Source organism: Stegodyphus dumicola, chromosome 8 (assembly GCF_044657685.1).
Source record: "Stegodyphus dumicola isolate Sdum_Otavi_A_Nest chromosome 8, ASM4465768v1".
NCBI classification, from domain to species: domain Eukaryota; kingdom Metazoa; phylum Arthropoda; class Arachnida; order Araneae; family Eresidae; genus Stegodyphus; species Stegodyphus dumicola.
Window position 1 is genome coordinate 188,531,700 of NC_140775.1, and position 19,970 is coordinate 188,551,669.

The 19,970-nt window shown below is 32.7% G+C and overlaps 1 protein-coding gene across 4 annotated transcripts in view; it reads left to right on the forward strand.

The window, feature by feature from the left end:
- The window catches only part of LOC118187013 (cGMP-inhibited 3',5'-cyclic phosphodiesterase 3A-like), an 881,882-nt gene that overhangs the window by 70,955 nt on the left and 790,957 nt on the right, over positions 1 to 19,970 (forward strand). The window contains exon 1 of one of the 4 annotated variants that reach the window (XM_085822829.1): positions 12,339 to 12,591. The exons of the other annotated variants lie outside the window; for them this stretch is intronic. Coding sequence (XP_085678955.1) covers positions 12,571 to 12,591 — 21 coding nt within the window. The 5' untranslated portion in view covers positions 12,339 to 12,570. Of the gene's footprint in view, positions 1 to 12,338; positions 12,592 to 19,970 lie in introns of those variants that run through there. 4 annotated transcript variants of the gene reach the window in all.

A 19,970-nucleotide genomic window follows, 5' to 3' on the forward strand; every position in this document is an offset into this window, starting at 1 on the left:
TATTGCATCGTGACATTTAAGAAAAAGCCCCTATATTCCTTTTGCGAGTCTTTTTATAGCCTCTGGAAAGGCGGAGCTTCCAAGAAATGACGTCAGCCTCGTCAACCAATCCAGTTCGCTTGAAATATTTCCAGAACATTCTAAAACTGTACGTGTAGAAAAGGCGGGAAAAACAACTTGACTACGGGGCTGTGGATTTAATTCCACGTACTTTCAAATAAGACACCGTCGCCATTAAAATTGAAAAGAACATACAGTTAGAATTTTAAGTATATTCTTGACTATGGAATTTTATTATTACAAATATATATATACCCACTGTTTTACAGCATCGGTGAGCTCAGGTTTTCTTACTTCCTTGTGCGAAGTAAAGGAAATATTGTAACCGCGAGAAATTTCCGGTATCACATTTCAACGAAATATTAATTTTGACCGCTATCGAATGCAAATGAACAATGTTCTTGCATGACACCTGTACATACGGGCAGAATAACGGACTCTTTTTCCCAAAACGGATGGTAAAATGTATTTAAAATGAATTCATTAGCGATTTTTTTTCGTGACGTCTGTACGTACGTATGCATCTCGCATAACTCAAAAACGGATAGCCGTAAAACGTTGAAATTTTGTATACGGGATTGTTATAACGTGCAGGTGTGTATCACTTCGTTAACCGGCCCGGTGAACTCAGTTTAGTTATTCTTATATGATGGTAAATTATGCATTTTTTACTTTAAAAGTGATAGAATTACGTTGTTCTTATGTTCTAGTTAAGGTTTTTATGCCGTTAGTTAATCTGAGTGCAATAGTTCGAAATTCAAATTCGAATTTTTTTTTTTTTTTTTAAATTTTATGTTTTGTGACGAAATCGCGTTATTTTGAGACATAATGGTCTATAGGAAAGGGAGATTTTACTCTACACATTCCCTTTTCACATCATGATGAAATGTAGGCACTTAGTTATTTTCCAAACTTAAAATAAGTTTCGTGTTTCAAGAAATTGATTCAATACGAATTTATTTAACAAAGTGAGCTTAACACCTTTTCAACGGGATTTTTTCTAAAAAGTTTCTTTCTTATTTTTTTTTTTTTCTTTTCTTTTCTTTTCTTTTTTTTTTTTTTTTTTTTTTTTTTTTTTCTTTAGTCCAAAGGGATTTGAATCCCGAAGGACTATTAGTTTCGTTTTGGCATTTTGCGTCGGACTCATAAATATCGGTTCACTTTTCAAACTGTTGCCACAAAATGTTAGAGTCCTGCATTATATTTGAAGAAATTAAATAATGAAAAATATGCATAAATGTATGTATATTTCTCGTATTGTGATAAAACAACGGTACATAGAGTCATCGAATTTTGAATAACGTAATCCTCCAACGAATATGAGCATGTGGAAGACCAAATTTGAAATTTGAAATTTGTTTTATGATCGATTTCCTATTTTTTAAAACTTTGACGAATTTTTGATTAACAAACTCAAGGATTTTAAAGCGAGCAATGGCAACGCTGTGCAGAAAAAACATTTTTATCTCCAGCGCGTGAGTCTCTGTATCGGAAATTCTAAAGATATGCTCGTTTTAAAACTATTTTGCGATATTGCTGTTGCACTGGATCTTATGGTTTAAGTGCGAGGAACATGATATTTAATAAAGAAAGGTAACACACAAAATGTTAAAAAACGCCCCTTTAGACGTAATTTAAAATCTGAAACATTTCAGATTTTTTTTTTTTTTTTTTTTTTTTTTTTTTTTTTTATGTACAGTTTATTTTTCTTTCATTTTTGGACACGTTAAACTTTCATCCTTGCGACTGCTTTTACAAAAAGAATTTTGGAAAAATGATAATATTTTGTATTTTTTAAAAAATTTTTAAATGAAGCTTCCACTTCTCACATCCTTAAAAATGTTATTTTGGCAACAATTTTCCTTTCTTATTGTTGATAGATTTTTGATGAAATCGCATCATTGCAATAGTTTCATTTTTTTTTAGAAATATGGGTATGGCAACAATTTTTCACCGTATTTCTTATGTCATTGTTTTTAAGAGATTGGCATATTTCATTGTCATTTTTATATATATATAAATACATTTTTATTGATTTTTTTTGATGCAGTTGTTCTGCAGAGTAAAATTCTGCGCGAAATTTTTTGTTTTTTGAATATCTTTCATGTTATTTTTTGCTTATTTCACTGTTTGTAAGATATTGAAAAGTTTTGCATGATTTTTTTCTTCAACGGAAAGTTGGTTACATTTTTTTATATGTAATGTATTTTTAATTTTTTTTTTCCGAAAGTTTTCTGCAGAGTAAAGTTCTGCGCAGTTTTTAAATTTAACGTTTGCTGTTCCCTTCAGGCATTTTTACGGGACATTTAAAAGCCAGACAAAGGCTGCTAGTATTTAATAAATAAAGATAATACACAAGAGGTTAATAATAAAGAGACAAAAAATTTTTTTGCTAGCCATTTTACCAAGAAACCTAAACGCTACTATGGTTCCACTACCAAGAAAACTGACTACTACTATTTTAACATTTTTTTTTTACACCGATCTTAGTCCAAAGGGGCTTCGTCCCTGAAGGACTTTTGTTTTCGTTTTGCGATTTTGCGTTGAATCACTATAAATGTCCGTTTCACTTTTAAAACTGTTGCCACCCAATGTTAGAGTCCTGCATTATATTTGAAGAAATTAAATAATGAAAAATCTGCATAAATATATGACTATTTCTCGCATTGTGATAAAACAACGGTACCTAGAGCCATCGAATTTTGAATGACGTAATCCTTCTACGAATATGGACATGCGGAAGACCAAATTTGAAATTTGGAATTCGTTTTATTACCGATTTCATATTTTGTAAAACTTGAACGAATTTTTGATTAACAAAATCAATGATTTTAAAGCGAGCAATGGCAACACTCTACCGGGTGGCGGACCTTTTTATCTCCAGCGCGCCGAACTGTGTATCGGAAATTCTAAAGATAGGCTCATTATTTTGCGATATTACTGTTGAACTGAATTTTATGGTTTAAGGGGGGCTCATTCACCTTACACCGCTTATGATCTTCGAATATGTGATTGTTGTAAGAATTGGGATACTTTTTTCATTTTAAAAGCAATTACATCCAACTTTTTACAGCTGACTACATAACATAGCTGCTTTAGAAACTAACTATCAGAAAGTTTGTGTTACCAAAAATGTTTTTTTTAATTTAATCAGCTTTTTGACAAACCTTTTCGTCATGTTTCTACCTTTTGCGCATGATATTTTTAAAATGGCTGATGGTCCGTACTTAAAATTTGAGGGAATTCTTTATATGAGCACTATCTTCTACCTGATCTAAAAATCTGATGAATATTTTAATATTAAAAAAAAATCTGAAATGTTTCAGATTTTAAATTACGTCCAAAGGGGCGTTTTTTAACATTTTGTGTGTTACCTTTCTTTATTAAATATCATGTTCCTCGCACTTAAACCATAAGATCCAGTGCAACAGCAATATCGCAAAATAGTTTTAAAACGAGCCTATCTTTAGAATTTCCGATACAGAGACTCACGCGCTGGAGATAAAAATGTTTTTTCTGCACAACGTTGCCATTGCTCGCTTTGAAATCCTTGAGTTTGTTAATCAAAAATTCGTCAAAGTTTTAAAAAATAGGAAATCGATCATAAAACAAATTTCAAATTTCAAATTTGGTCTTCCACATGCTCATATTCGTTGGAGGATTACGTTATTCAAAATTCGATAACTCTAAGTACCGTTGTTTTATCACAATACGAGAAATATACATACATTTATGCAGATTTTTCATTATTTAATTTCTTCAAATATAATGCAGGACTCTAGCATTTTGTGGCAACAGTTTGAAAAGTGAACCGACATTTATGAGTCCGACGCAAAATGCCAAAACGAAACTAATAGTCCTTCGGGATTCAAATCCCTTTGGACTAAAAATTATGCACGAAAACATAACATATTTTTTTTTAAATAAAATGCATTTTATAAACTCCGAATAAAATAAAAATTTAACATGAAATTCTTAGAATTTTCGATTCACAGTAGTTTTCAAATGCTATAATAAAAGCTATATTATTAAATATAGAATATGTGATCCGTACTTTAAATTTGAGGGAATTCTTTATATGAGCACTATCTTCTACCTGATCTAAAAATCTGATGAATATTTTAACATTAAAAAAATTATGCACAATAACATAACATATTTTTTTAAATAAAATACATTTTATAAACTCCGAATAAAATAAAAATTTAACATGAAATTCTTAGAATTTTCGATTCACAGTGGTTTTCAAATGCTATAATAAAAGCTATATATTAAATATAGAATTAAATTATGCAACAGAATGTTTTAAACCGTGCGCGCAAGGTGGAATGGAAACATGATGAAAAATTTGGTCACAAAGCAGATTAAATTATAAAAATATTTGTGGCAACACAAACTTTCTGATTACTATATCAGAAAGCAGCTATATTATGTAGGCAGCTGTAAAAAGTTAGATGTAATTGCTTTTAAAATCAATAATTCATCCCAATTCTTGCAACGGTCACGTATTCGAGGGATTTATGGGTTTTAAGGTATATGCGTCCCCTTAAGTGCAAAGAACATGATATTTAATAAATGAAGGTTACGTTAACAACGTTAAAAAAACGCCCATCTGAACCTCTCTTCTAAACCTTTCAGAATTTTTTTTTCCCTATTACAAGAGAATCTTGTGCTAGGCTCCTTACAGAAATTTTCTTTGTTTCGATGGAACCAGGCTTGTACATATTTTGTCTCTTTTGGTAATAAATAGACCTTTTATTTGTGTTGTTGTTGTGTCGTGACTTATCTCACTTGTCTGACAGTTACATCAGAAGACGCCCACGAAATTCATCATAGCAAGGAATGCAAAATTGCGCCTGCCGTTGGCAAGAGCCTTCAGCACCATGCAAGTAACTGTACGACTTCGCTCACAATCTTTTCCTACCACCAACCTCTCGAGAGGACTTTTGGATCGCCGCATATTTAAAGTGCCCTCATGCCGCACGAAAGCTATTTACAAGCATACATACCGTCTGGGCGATTCTTTTATTTGTTGCATTTATTTAGGTAAATCCATGCTTTGTCGAGTGCCATAATGTACTTCATTCATCTCCTGCTAAATTGGTCTTTCTAGTTTTTATACAGATTCTAAAAAAAATTCGGCTATTCTTTAGAATATGGTAACAGGTAGTTTGGCGACACTTTGGTAAGGCGATAAATGTTAATAGCTAGGACTTTAGCAATAATCTGAGAAGTAGACAGTTCGAATCACAGATTATTTTATCTCAGAGAAATGAGAGATCATGAGACATGTCATGGGACACTTTCCGAAAAATTCCAATCGTGATTTTAGCTAATAAGCACTTAGAAATAGAAACAATTTCTCTGCTGAAGTGCAGAATCGCCCACTTATTTGTTTGGCGCTTTTTACAAGAGTAAGAAGAATTAGATTTTTGTCAATTTTGTTGACTTTTTAAGTGAAAATAGGTCGATGTGTACATAGATAAAGTCAAGAGTGTGCGCAATGCCATTTTTGTGCAATTCGGGGATGTTTTTTTAAGTGAAAATAGGTCGACGTGTACATGGATACCGTGTATGTGCAATTCTTAAATACGCGGCAAGCGTTCTGCACTTTCTCCCAATTTCGCACCTAATCTTCGTCATGATTAAGCATTTTTGTTCCATAAAAATTCTAGTATAAGCGTAATTCGGCTAGCAGATTGTTGGAAAAAATGTGGAGTAAAAAAAAAAAAACAAACAAAAAAAAAAAAACATGCCTTTACTTCATAAAAACAAATTGGCGTCCAAAACAAAACTAGCAGGTTGCTGTAGCGGGGTTGGTCGCCAGATTTTCGCCAAAAAATCGCCAAGTTACCATAATGTAAAGATTCACCAAAATTTCCTGTGTTGAGTCATATCCCGCGGCAGCAGCTGGTGAACGTTTCTATTTTATTGCCTTTTTAGTTTGTAAATCTTGGTTTTATTATTTTATTTATTGCTGTTGAAGATTTTGCACTTCATTTCTACGTCATCAGTTGTTCCCTTTCCGACTAGTAATGTTGATTGTGTTGTACTCAGAAGTTTTAGTACCATGTATTTAACAATTTCAGTTTTGAATTTTGGAATAGGAGTCGTAAAAAGGAATAGGAATAGGAATAGGAATTCTCTTCGTAAAACTCATAAACGTGTATTTCAATCCACCGCTTGTTTACATGCGACATTTTGAAAGAAGAATATATTAAAATTTAGCAGACGATATTTTAAGTAATAAGTTCTGGCTAGAAATTTTTATTCTAAAACGTTTTTTTTTTTTTTTTTTTTTTTTTTTTTTTTTTTTTTTTAAATTCTGAAAATAGGTAAAATTTGAAATTTACAAATTACACCCCTCTGTATAATTTCTGAACGTTCACTGTCAAGTCGTGATAATAATTGTTCGCAAAATAAAACTTACGGATAGAAACCAAGGAAAATTCTTGGCTGAAAATAATTAGAATATATGACTTTGGCAACTTTATGCAAGCTCCTGTTGTGTTTTGTGAAAACGTGTGAAGCAGAAGCGGAATATAAAATAAAGAGCAAAGTCATATACATATGTATGGAAATTAGTAGTTGTAATGCAATAATGCAAAAGCATGTATTGATATAAAAAATAAAGGTTTGCGTGACATTACCTTGTTGTTTCTTCTACCGTGAAATTTCATATCTTGCAAATTTCGGTGTGGACACTTTCCAAATAGCATAATTTTCCAGTGGAATGTCACGAAATTTCCTTTCCTTACTGATGTAATTGATTTCAAGGTACATGAAGTCCTCGCTGCCCTCTGTTTTGAAGCTATCTTTTCCAAAAGTGTCTTTTCTTGTCGTGCAAAACAAATATTTAGTGTTTTATAACTTGTTGTGCAAAACAAATATTTAGCATTTTATAACTTGTTGTGCAAAACAAACAATTAGTATTTTATCAATATCAATTTAATCTGAGCAATTAATTTTAAGATTTTATAAGTGCAAATAACACATCTCCAGCATGTGTTATAATTCCGAAAAATGATAGAGAAATTAATGAATAGATGTATAAAAAATAAAAATTTTTACAACGATTTCAGAACCGTTTAATTAATATGTAAAGAGTACATTATAAATGCTCGATTTGATAAGCGCAAATTGTAGTGCATTTGCGCTTAGAAAGAGAGCTTTTCAAGGCAAGATGTACACTCCGAAAAAAAAAAAAAAAAAAAAAAGAAAAGAAAAAAAAAAAAAAAAAAAAACAGGCAATTCTGTATCTTCCGTTTCAGTGGACCGATATTGACTAAATTCAGCTTGCGGTTTTCATGTCTCGAAAGCGCGATTTTGTATATGTATTAGGTTTATGTATTTCATTGCTCTAATACAGGCATTTTGACACAAAATCGGACTTTTTATGAAACGACATGCAAAATTATTTCCATATTTCGATTCTACGACTCAAATTATGCCTAACTGCCATGTTTTGTAAAAATCGCACAAGTAGTTTTAAAAACATTAGCTCTCAAAATCTTAGCTTCTCAACGTGAACTGAATTTGATATATATTTATTAATATCTATTTTTGTATTAGACTTATTCGTTTCATATTTCGAAATTTAGGTTCATTACAAATAAAATTCGCCAATTTTTTATGATTTATTTTTTAAATTTGTATTTTGAAATAATTTTTTTAAATTTTTCGGAAAAAAATTGGATTATAACCTATAAAAGTTTTGCCATCATCTCAAAGCATACATGCAAAAATTAGAGTTTTTTATTCAAAATTTCCAAAGATATACGTGAATTTTCCTTCTGGAGCTTTTTGAAATTTGGCGTGTTTATTATAAAGCGATAATAACGAAAATCTGGTTTACGCACTTTGATAAAATTATTTGAAAGTATGAACAATGACTTTTTTCCCGGTCGTGGACGATGAAGAGAAAGGAGAAGAAAATAGGTTGCTATAAACTAAGAAGTTCGCCAAGTAAATTATTCTTGGCGCAAACTGAAAAAAAAAAATCGCCAAGATAAATTTTTAAATTTCTCCACAAATTTCTCATAAGAATTAGAAAATTTAATGTCTAGGTATAATTTGAGCAGTAAAATTGAAATACGGAGAAAAATTTGCTTGTTACTTCAGAAAAAGTCCGACTTTTGTGTCAAAATACTTATGTTAAAACAAAGCTATATATAAATGTAATATATATCTTAAGTCGTGCTTTCGAGACATGAAAATGAAATTTAAATTTCGTGAATCGGCCCAGTAGAACGGGAGATATAAAACTTTCCCCCCTTTTTTCCCTTTGCGCAGTGCATATCTAATACATCCAGACAGTTCACAGGAATGCATTGAAAGATCTATATGCAATACCTGTATCAGTCTTTTGTTTTCAAGGAATGCAGTAGTACTTTTCGAAGTACTTCTTGTTTGCTTTGTCTTCATGAAGTTTAAAGTGTAAATTATTATGCGCTGTGAGCCAGTTATCACTTATGCCATGCATTACTGAGCGGGAAAAAGTTTCTTCTAAGTTGAAATCTCTAAATGATATAGAAATAAATCACATTTTATCACTAGACTGTATTTTAAGTAAATTGTTTCTAATATTATTCGCCCTAAAGGGATGTTAGTCTCAAAACGGCAGTTTTCGTCGATGCACTTAAATGCGTTGTATGGCATTTCATGTTGTTGCCACCAAATGAAATTAAATAATGAAGAATCTGCATGATGTTTCTGGCATTGTGAAAAAATAACAGTACCTAGAGGCATCGAATTCTGAATAGCATAGTCCTCCATTCGAAAGTGGGCAACTGGAAACCCGAAGTTTGAATTTCGAATTTGGTTTATTACCTGTTTCATATTTTGTAAAATTTTCAAGAATTTCTTATTAACAAACTCAACGATTTCAAAGCGAACAGTGAACTGAACGGAATAAAACATTTTTATCTTCGGTGATCTAGACTGTTCTGTCGGAAGTTCTAAAGATATACTTTTTTAAATCTTTTGTGATTTTGCTGTTAAATGAAATGTTATTCGCCGTAAGCGCCAAGAACGTGATATTTAATAACTAAAGTAAACACACAAGACGTTAATAATAAAAAGACAAAAAACGTTTTGTAAACCATCTTAGTAAGAAAACAGAAAATTGATATGATAAACTGAGAAAAAGATTAAAAAAAAACAGAAAATTGCATGCTAACGGTTAAACCTGCATCGGTAAATCTAAACCTATACTATTCTGCTACTTTTAAAACTTTTGTAATTTTGCTGCAGAATTGTGTTTTGGCATAAGTGCAAAGAAAATGGTGCTTAATGATTAAGCTAAAAAGAAAAAAAAAAGGGGGGGTTAGTAAGAGTGCATGCACTGGGACTGCAAGTTTAGTTAAAGCGTAAAAAAACCCATTACACCCTTTTGGACGACCATTAAAATCTGAAACTTTTCAGTTCTTAATTTTATTAAATTTTAAATCAGCAATTTTTTTTTTGAGGAAGTTGTTTTCTAACTGCTTCAGTGCAGGTCTAGGACTTTTAAAATGCACGCTTTTGAATTTTAGAACAGGGAAAAGGGGTACGAAAATGCACATTTTATAGTAAAACTCTGGTTGTTTTAATATTTATATACTAAGGGAAGGACCTTATGCCAATTTGAAGTTAAATTGAGAGTAATTAATGAGTAATGATAGATAGTAATGAGTAATGATGATAGTAATGAGTAATGCGATGTATGAGTAATGAGTAATGTAATGAGTAATGATAGCGCTGTAATCCATTTCTAATAACGATGCAGAAAATACGATTCATAGTCATACATTTTTCAGTCTGATGCGATATGGAATCCATATAAAAGTTTCGATAGCAAAATAAACTAATTTTCTCTCACTATATTAGCAACAATGCAACGCAGTTTTGAATAATTTTCGTCTTTCTAATCCAATGGTCGTAAAAGTTCATATTCCATCCAATATTTCACCTATATTCAGTTTTTAGGAGATTGGCAAGAAATGTATCATAATTGATCAGAAATCAATAATGCGAAGAAACAAACACGCACACAGACATTCTTATTTATATTTTTGTAAAACGTACAAATTTTTGATTAACAAACATACTCTACGATTTGAAAGCGAGCAGTAACATGTTTTCCAAATAAGCAGTTTTATTTATTTTCGAGACTGTTGCCACTCAGAAAAATAAGTGCAAAAATGAGTGTTTTCATAGTTTTTAATTAATATATCGGCTGATTAAAGTGCTAAGAAGACGAAATGGCTTCTCACGAATTTTTGGAATCCGGAATAATGTATTTAATGTTTGGCAATACTATTTTTATTTCATCATAAAACTTATAAATTCTTTATTAACAAACTCTACGATTTGAAAGCGAGCAGTTGCAACACTACACAAAGCAGATTTTTATTCCCAGCGTGAGAGACTGTTGCCACTCGAAAAATGAGGGCGAAAATTAGTGTTTTCTAATTAATATCCCTGATTTTAGCTTATAAGCTTATTTTAGCTGATTTTAAATTAATTCTGAACAGAATTTTTCGTGGCGTTCGTACGTACGTATCTCGCATAACTCAAACACGAGTAGCCTCAGAACGTTGAAATTTTGTATATAGGACTGCTATAACATGTACATGTGCACCTCGTATTTTGGTTGCAATCGGCCACACCAAACGTATATAAATATATTTATATATATATCCACTCTGTTACCCGGCTCAGTGATCTCAGTTTCTTTACTCTTATATGTTTGTAAATTGTACATTCTTTGCTTTAAAAATGATTGAATTATATTGTTTTTATCTTTCGGTTAAGGATTTTATGCCTTTAGTAAATCTATGTGTAATATTTTTAGAATTATCAGCAATTTTAAAGTTGTTCAATTGCCGCTAAGCCTGTTTTAATGGCGGCCATTGATGTTTACATTTGAAACAGGAGACTAGTGGATTCGTTGCCAATCTAGAGAAACTTAGCTTCGCAACAACAAAGATAAGGCATTCATTTATTATTGCCAATTAAATCATGCTTAATTCTTTCTGGAATTTTTTCGAGGAAATAAGCGTTTGAGATTTACTTCGTAATTTTTAATATAGATATTTTGAGTTTTTATGTATTTTTGCCTTCTCGCGAAGTGAGAACTGAATTAATTAAATGAGAAATAATCAATCGTCTGTGAAAAACTGTTTCTATTTTGTTTTATTTGCTTAATTTCTTTTATACATCGTTCTAGCTTTATTATAGTATTTGAATAGAACATGTGGTAACGATTAGATAATTCTTTAAATGATATACATTTTGTACATTCTGAGTTATAATATGAATGAAATATAATACTGTTAAGTGAACCTAGCGCCAGAGTGTCGCTGTTGTAAACAAAGTGAATTTTAAAGAATGCATTTATTCTATTGTGGTTTATGCGCTGTCGGCGAAGTTGGTTTAATTCAATCTAATAATAAGTTTTAATAAAATGCAAGAAAAAATGAATGTAATTTAATATTCCGTACAAGGAAGTCATGTAGTGTACACATCAGATTTTTGAAACAAAAAGGGGACGTCGACCTTTTACAGGACCCAGAAAAAGAATGGTAGAATGTTTAGTGACGATAGCTATAATACTGACTGAGGTTATTAGCGAACAAACAAACACACAGACTTTCTTCTTTATATATATATATATATATATATATATATATATAAATAGATTTTTCAACCAGAGTTTCGACAGTTTGCCAAAGCAAATTTTAAATGAGAATTAAATAGCACCAGCTTTATTTTCTTATTTCATTTTAATAACCAGAATTTAAAACAAAATTTCTTGTTAATTACCTAAAGTAACTTTTGTTCTTACTGCGAAGTAACCACTGTTAAATCAGCAATATGGATGGATTCATAAGCCTAAAGAAATTTTAAGAACGGAAGTTTTGCAAGAATCTTTACCGATAAACGTAACTTCAATAATTAATCAACATAATATTTTAGAAATAAGTGTTAAAAATATTATAATAAGTGTGATGTTTCTTAAAAGGTTTTGGTTTGTGCATTTAAATAATATTTATTTTGCCAGAATCTCCTGTGTTCTGTATACGTACATTCGTCTCGTCCTTTAAGTTCCGGATTTGGAGCTCTCTTCAAATATTTCAGATCGACTAACTTTTTCACCGATGATAGATCACTAGTCAAACAAACCATCCAAATAAACACCCATGACAATTTTCCTCCCCCATTGCTAGATGGCGTCCTGTAGCGAAAAACATCGCGGCGCGAGGCATTGGAGAAAGATTCTCACAAGTCCCCCAGCCACCACCAGCGGCAGCCGATGTACTGTGAGCGACTTCGGACTTAAAACATTCCATTCTCTATTCTGTTCCTCCTCCCTACATCCCCCCGTCGCGAAGGATTCGAACTCTGGTCTATTATCCACCTGTCGGTTAATCCGTCTCGGACTAGATGTTCCTGTGGTTTACATTGCAGGTGCTGTCAATGTGTTCCTCTTCAGGGACGTGAAGAAATGTGACATGACTTGAGAACATCATGGGAAATTCGCCTTCTAAGGTAAGAAGCTATAATTTTATCCTTTATGCAGCTTACCTGCCTTGTGTGGGTGGACGGAAATGAAAGGATCTTCCAAAATGGAATGTCTACCTTTTGTCGCAGAAGCAGCTGATAGAGCTAATTTGTTGTCGATTCCTTGTACTTGCACCAGCTGCAGAAGACTATAATTCCAATTAAAACTTCAAAAAGAGATAAAGGTTGAATTGTAGTAACCTGAACTTTAGTCATGTAAGAATCATGTGCAAGTGAATACGTATCTTAGCATCTGTAACAGAATAAATTTAGGTGATAGATTTAGTTATGTAACTGAGATCACTGCAAAGATATTGAATTATTTTTCATTAATTAAGGTAACAATTAAAATTACGCAGGTATTTATTTATGTGTTTTTAAAAAATATTGTTGCAAATTTTTAGCCATTTTTTTAAAAAAAAAAATTTTTATATAAATATTTCGGTGAATATCCTGAGTCGTCCTGAATGCATACAAATGTGAATGACGAATTTGTTTTGAGTTTCACTTTGAATAAATTTCACTTTATTTACAGTTCCTTTTTAAATAAAACTGTAATTCTAGATGTAAACATAGGAAATATGCTATTATTAACCCAAAGGCATTTTATCAGGAGGGCTATGAATTTCGTTTTGGCATTTTGCATCGAAAACTTTAAATGTCCGTTTTACTTTTTAAATTGTTGCCACCCAATATTGCCACCTTGCGTTATATTTAAAGAAATTAAATAATCAAGAATGTATGTATGCTTCTCGCAATGTGATAAAACAACGGTACCTAGAGCCATCCAATTTTGAATAACGTAATCCTCCACCGAAATTGAGTATCTGGAAGCCCTAAATTGGAATTTGTTTTATTATGTATTTCATATTTTGTAAAATTTTAACGAATTTCATTAAGAAACTCAACGATTTCAAAGCGAGCAATGGTAACACTGTACGAAAAAAATACATATTTTTCTAACAAACAAACAAATTTAACAGCACAAAAAGTATTTTCACAGAAAAAAAAAATGTATAGGAAGCGGGAGACAAGGTAATTTTTTTTTATTGGTCTGTCAGATCTGAGGAAATTTCCTATGGTATTTGTCAGTGATTATCGAAATATTTACAAAATATAAATAAACAACAAAAGATTTGTTCACATATGTCATAGCCCACCAGCGGCCAAGCAATAAAGTCGCTGAACGCTGGTAGTTCCGTCTGAGGTTCGAATCCCGTGAACGGGCTGGCCGCATGGGCGTTTTCGTGGTTTTCCCCATGTGTAACGTGTATACGAGCCAGTTTCCCTTAGAAAGTCCTCCACGAAGGCATCCATCCCCTTGGGCAGATAACCCTCGTGTGCTTTGCCATAATTAAATACACCAACACATATGTCATAAAAATTGTAAGTGAAATGTTCCTTTGTCTTTTGAATAACATCTTTCCAAGAACATGCTAATACCCAATTTTCGTAATAACCGTTTAAATCCGTTGTAAAAAAAGCGTTAAACATGTACTACAAGCGGTTTTATTTTCAGTTGTTGTTTCTTGTATCATGTACGTATCCAAGGGAGCCCACGAGCGGCAGAGCGGTAAAGTCGCTGAACACTGGTAGTTCGGTTCGAGGTTTGAATCCTGCGAACGGGCTGGCTGCATGGGTGTTTTCGTGGTTTTCTCCATGTGCAAAGTGCATACGAGCTAGTTTCCCTTAGAAAGACCTCCACGAAGGCATCCCTCCCCTTAGGCAGATAGCCCTCGAAGCTTTGCCGTAATTAAATAACCTAACCTAACCTAACCGTATCCAAGGCTAATAAGAAACTCTGTTCTATTTGGCTGTACGATGCATTATAACAAGCTTTTAATTCCAGTTTTGTTAAAGACGGTCGGGCGTAAACGTTTGAAGCCTTAACGTCTGTGGAACACCTTAACATTTGTGATGCGTCTTTTTGTTTTCAGCACGTCTTTCTGTAGAAACGCTTACTGTAAAGTGGATAAAACCACTAAAATCTGTTAATCTCATTTTAGGCTGGATAATGGTATGATTCAGTATAACACATCGGCCCGCATATTGCATGCAATCCCCGGAGGAAATTTTTGAAGCTCGTGAATACATTTCAATTATGCATTTGCTGTAGATATGGTACTAGAAAAATTTCAAAATTATAGTTATTTGAGGTCCGAGATTATATTATTTCCATTACCATTATATTATTTCCATTATTAAGCACGAATAAAGCATTAGAGTAAATATAAATTCAGTTAATTACACTCATGTCCATAAATTAAGGATAATTCAGAGTCACGCAGAAATCGAACTCTAAAATAAATATATCACCTGTAAAATCACTACACACATCTTCAAGAATCATATGCAAATTTCAGGAAGTAACCAGATGACACCGATGGTACGTCACAATGACGAGAGTGTAAGAGAGTGATATATAAGGAATACAGGCAATGAAGTAAAATTGTTCGCAGGCGCTTTATAAGCATTTCAGTGCAATAACCGAATAGTTATGACACAAAGGACGCATTTGGATGATTTTTTACGTGGTAGAATTATCGGCCGTCTGGAATGTGGGCCAACTGGAAGTATCAGACGAACTTGGAATTGCCCGGAGTGTCATCTCCAGGCTTTGGCAACGATTCCAAGATGATGGTAATGTGAGTAGACGTTACAGCACAGGTCGCCCCAGAGTTACAACGCCGAATGAAGACCGGTATTTGGCAGTTGCTGCCAAAAGAAACAGGCGGAGCACAGCCTCAGACCTGTCTCGTCAGCTCTCTTCGGCCACTGGTACGACAATTTCAAGGCAGACCGTGTACAGACGCTTACGGCAGATTCGCCTATATGCTCGTAGACATGTCAGATGCGTTCCACTTACTGCATCTCACTGTCGCCTGCGGTTATCCTGGAGTAGAGAGCATGCATTGTGGACACCGCAACAGTGGGCTTGTGTGATGTTTTTCAACGAATCCAGGTTTAGCTTGCAGTCTGATTCTCGCCGGACTTTCATATGGAGAGCTCCAGGTACCCGTTACCGCCAAGAAAACGTCATTGAACGACACCGTTTCGGTGGTGCAGGAGTTCTCGTTTGGGGTGGAATTATACTGAGTTCCAGAACTAACTTGCATGTTCAAATTGGAATCATGACAAGCCAAATCTATCGGGACGTCATTCTGGAACAACATGTACGTTTTCGGGGCACCATGGGCGCACAATTTGTGTTTATGGATGACAACGCCCTTCCTCACCGTGCAAACATCGTAAGCGAATGCCTTCAATCCGAGGATATCACCCGTATGGACTGACCAGCATTCTCACCGGACTTGAATCCAGTAGAGCACGTGTGGGACATGCTTGGCCGACGAGTTGTAGCCCGTTAACCTCCTCCTACATGTCTACCGGAACTTCGGAGAGCATTGCGTTTTGAGTGGTGTAATATCCCCCAAGATCAGATCGATAATTTGATACTCAGCATGCGTAGGCGTTGTACGGACTGTATTGTATCGTCTGGGAGACATACAATGTATTAACAATCATACCAACCATGTAATATTGTTTTTTTGTAAAAAGGGTTTTTTTTTTTTTTTTTTTTTTTTTTGTAATTTGCTCCAGGGAGAAAAAATCGCTAATTTTTTTAATAATATCAAAGATATAGCATCTTTTTTTTGCTCTTTACCTTTTGTTTAATAAATAAGCTTTACAAATCAGTCAAATTTGTTTTGCTTCTAACTCTTCCTTTGCCTGATTTTGCATTATCCTTAATTTATGGACATGAGTGTACTTTATGCCGTGATATAAATTTTATTCAAGATTTGAAGGTACAGATTTTTTAGCCCAAATGAACATTAGGCCCAGAAGGGCTATTAATCTCATTTTGCGTTGGTTCACTATACACGGCATTTCAACTTTCAAATTGTTGCCACCATGTATTAGATCCCTGCGTTATATTTAAAGAAATTAAATAATGAAGAATCTGCCTAAATGTATGTATGTTTCTCGCATTGTGATAAAACAACGGTACCTAGAGCCATCCAGTTTTGAATAACGTAATCTTCCTCAGAATATGGGCATCTGGAAACCCAAATTTGGAATTTGTTTCATTATCCATTTCATATTTTGTAACATTTTAACGAATTTTGATTAAGAAACTCAACGATTTTAAAGCGAGCAGTGGCAACACTGTACGGGAAAAAAAACATATTTGTCTCCAGCACGCAAGACTCGGAATTCTAAAGATATGTTCCTTTTTAATTATTTTGTAATATTGCTTTAGAGTTGAATTTTATGCGGTTTAAGTGCAAAGAACATGATAACATCAAAAACGTTACAAAAATGCGCCTTTGCACGTAATATAAAATCTGAAAGTTTACAAGTTTTAATATTTTTCAAGGAATTTTCTTTATACATGCTAAATAATAACTATACACAGTTAATATGTTTTTGCAGTTGTTTGGGAATATGGTAACAGCTTTTATTTCATCGTTGAAAATAACGAGAAAGCAAAATTTCCTGTGAGGCAAATAATCTGATAATCTGTAGTAACTACTTCCTAAAGCGGAAATGTCAAGCTGTGGTAAGAAAAAGTATGTTTGTATTTATTTATATACAAGCATACACATTTTTATTTATGTGTCAAAGAAAACGTTAATAAAGAATGTAGTAGACTAATCTATAAAACCTAATCTTCACTTAAGTAAGATTAAGCACGTGACGAATCTATAGGGCATTTTGTTATAGCAAATTATCTGTCAACCTAAAAAAAAAAAAAAAAAAAAAAAAAAAAAAAATTCTGAAAAGCTTTAAGATATTACATCCAAAGGGGCTTTTCTTAACGTTTTCTGTGTTACCTTTATTTTTTAAATATTATGTTCGTCGCACTTAATCCAGAAAATTCAATTCAATAGCAATATAACAAAATATTTAAAAAGAGCATATCTTTAGAATTTCCGATACACAGTCTCGCGCGTTGGAGATTTTTTTTTTTTTAACCGTATAGTGTTGCCATTGCTGGCTTTGAAATCGTGGAGTTTCTTTATCAAAAATTTCTTAAAATTTTACAAGATATGAAGTAGATAATAAAACAAATTCCTAATTTGGGTTTCCATGTACCCATATTCGAGTGGAGGACTACGCTATTTAAAATTTGATGTCTCTAGGTACCGTTGTTTTTTCACAGTGCGAGAAACATACATGCATTCATGCGAATTCTTCATTATTTAATTTGTTTAAATATAACAATTATAACAATAATATAATTTGTTTATTTTATTTTAAAACTTTACTGTCCTCTCTTATTTCCCACTTCCGGTCAGAGTAAACGCATTAAATTGTTTATGCAAACCGTGTTTGTAACTCTTAAAGTATTTAAGTTGTGGCTTTTTGCCAAGAAGCATACATACATTTATTCAGATTCTTTGTTATTCAATTTCTTTAAATATAATACAGGGCTGTAATATTTGGTGGCAACAGTTTGAAAAACTGAACCGACATCTAATGCTTTCATCGCAAAATGCCAAAATGAAATTAATAGCCCTTCCGACTAAAGCCTTTTGAGCTAGAAAAGTAAATTTCCCTTCTTCAATCGTTTGTATTCTGTAATTTTAATTTAGTACATACATTTTAGTGTAATACTTAAAATACAGCTTCACATAATTTTAAACAGGACCTTGTATATTCTTTCTGAAAAATCTGAGGAGAAGTGAAGAAAACTAAAGCCTTATTATTTATTTTACTACAAAATTTAAATTATTGAGAGATAAACAATATACAAGTGAATTATAAATTTAGCAGTCAAACAACAAAAATTAGCATTATATTTTCAAATTTTCACAGGACTAGTTTCGATGGTTTTACCGAACCACATCCTCAGCTGCAAAAGCGCAAATGAACGAGATAAGAGGTAATGATTGAATAAGATAAAAAAGCCTGGAGAGGAGATAAGTTACTGGCGCCATCTGTTGATGAAACCAGAAATAAAACACAATTTCTTTAAAGGCTGAAGACAAAGACAGTTTGGAAATAGTGTCGTTAACTAGAACAGAAAGATTTTTTTGAATGTGAAATGTTTCTAGAAAATCCAGTTCACCAATGGAAGATGTTTTTTGAATAATTTTGGTAGCAGAAAAACTGAAAGTGTGATTTTCGAACCAACAATGTTGGGCAACAGAAGACTTCTGTGTTTCCTCTTTGTAACTTGTGGGTCATGTTCCTTAAATTTTAAGGCTCTCTTAGTTTGGCCAATGTAAATTAAACCACACTGGCAAGGAATCCTATAAATACCCCAGGAATTCATATCCGGAATGGGGTCCTTGAGTATGGAGCTCGGAATTTTATTGATGGGAGAATAAACGAAATTTATGTTTTAGTTCTGGTTTCATCACCAGATGGCGCCAGTAGCTTATCTCCTATCCAAACTTTCTTAGCTCATTTAATCATTATATCTTATCTCGTTCATTTGCGGTTTTGCAGCTGAGGATGATGTTTCGGTAAAACCATGGAAACTAGTCCTGTGAAAATTTGAAAATATAATGCTGATTTTTGTTGTTTGACTTCTAAATTAATATTTGTTCGGCATGTTATTGTATCTTAATTACAAGTAAATTGTTTATCAGTTCCATAATCATGTTTATGAACTAAGTGCGGACATTAAAAAAATCACTTTCTTTCAAATTTAGAAGAAACTTTATCTTTTGATGATCGTTAAATGACATTTATGACCTTTTTGAAAATTACATTTGGAACTGTTTTTAATAATCGTGTCATCTCGCTCTTTTTAATTATAGTTTAATAACTACAAGTGAAATAGAGTACATTGCTCTTACATTTTTATTCCTGAGTTAAATAATCATTAATTTTATATTTTTAAACCTTAAAATTCAATCAAATAACATAAAAATGAAGATATTCTAAATATTATAGAAGGATTTTTAGGCTTCTTTGAAATGGAGACCCGGTACCTGTGTCGTATTTGTCTCTGTAGGCAACACTTATTATTGGTTATAATAACTACAACTACTTCTACTAGATAATGACTACTACTTTCACTTCACCTTTAGTTTCAGTTTAGTTTCAGAAGGTTGTCATGCCATAAAATCAGTAAGGAGTTAGTGAGGGCTACAAAGAATAATAAAGATGTTATATATGGAAAATATTGATTCTTGCTTTTTAATTTTTGCTATTTAAATTATTATAAAAAGAACTTAGCAAGCAACCACATACTTGGTGACCTCGGAATTAGTGATGTAGGCAACACTTATTATTGGTCATAATAACTACAGTTACTTCTACTAGATAATGACTACTACTTTCACTTCACCTTTAGTTTCAGTTTAGTTTCAGAAGGTTGTCATGCCATAAAATCAGTAAGGAGTTAGTGAGGG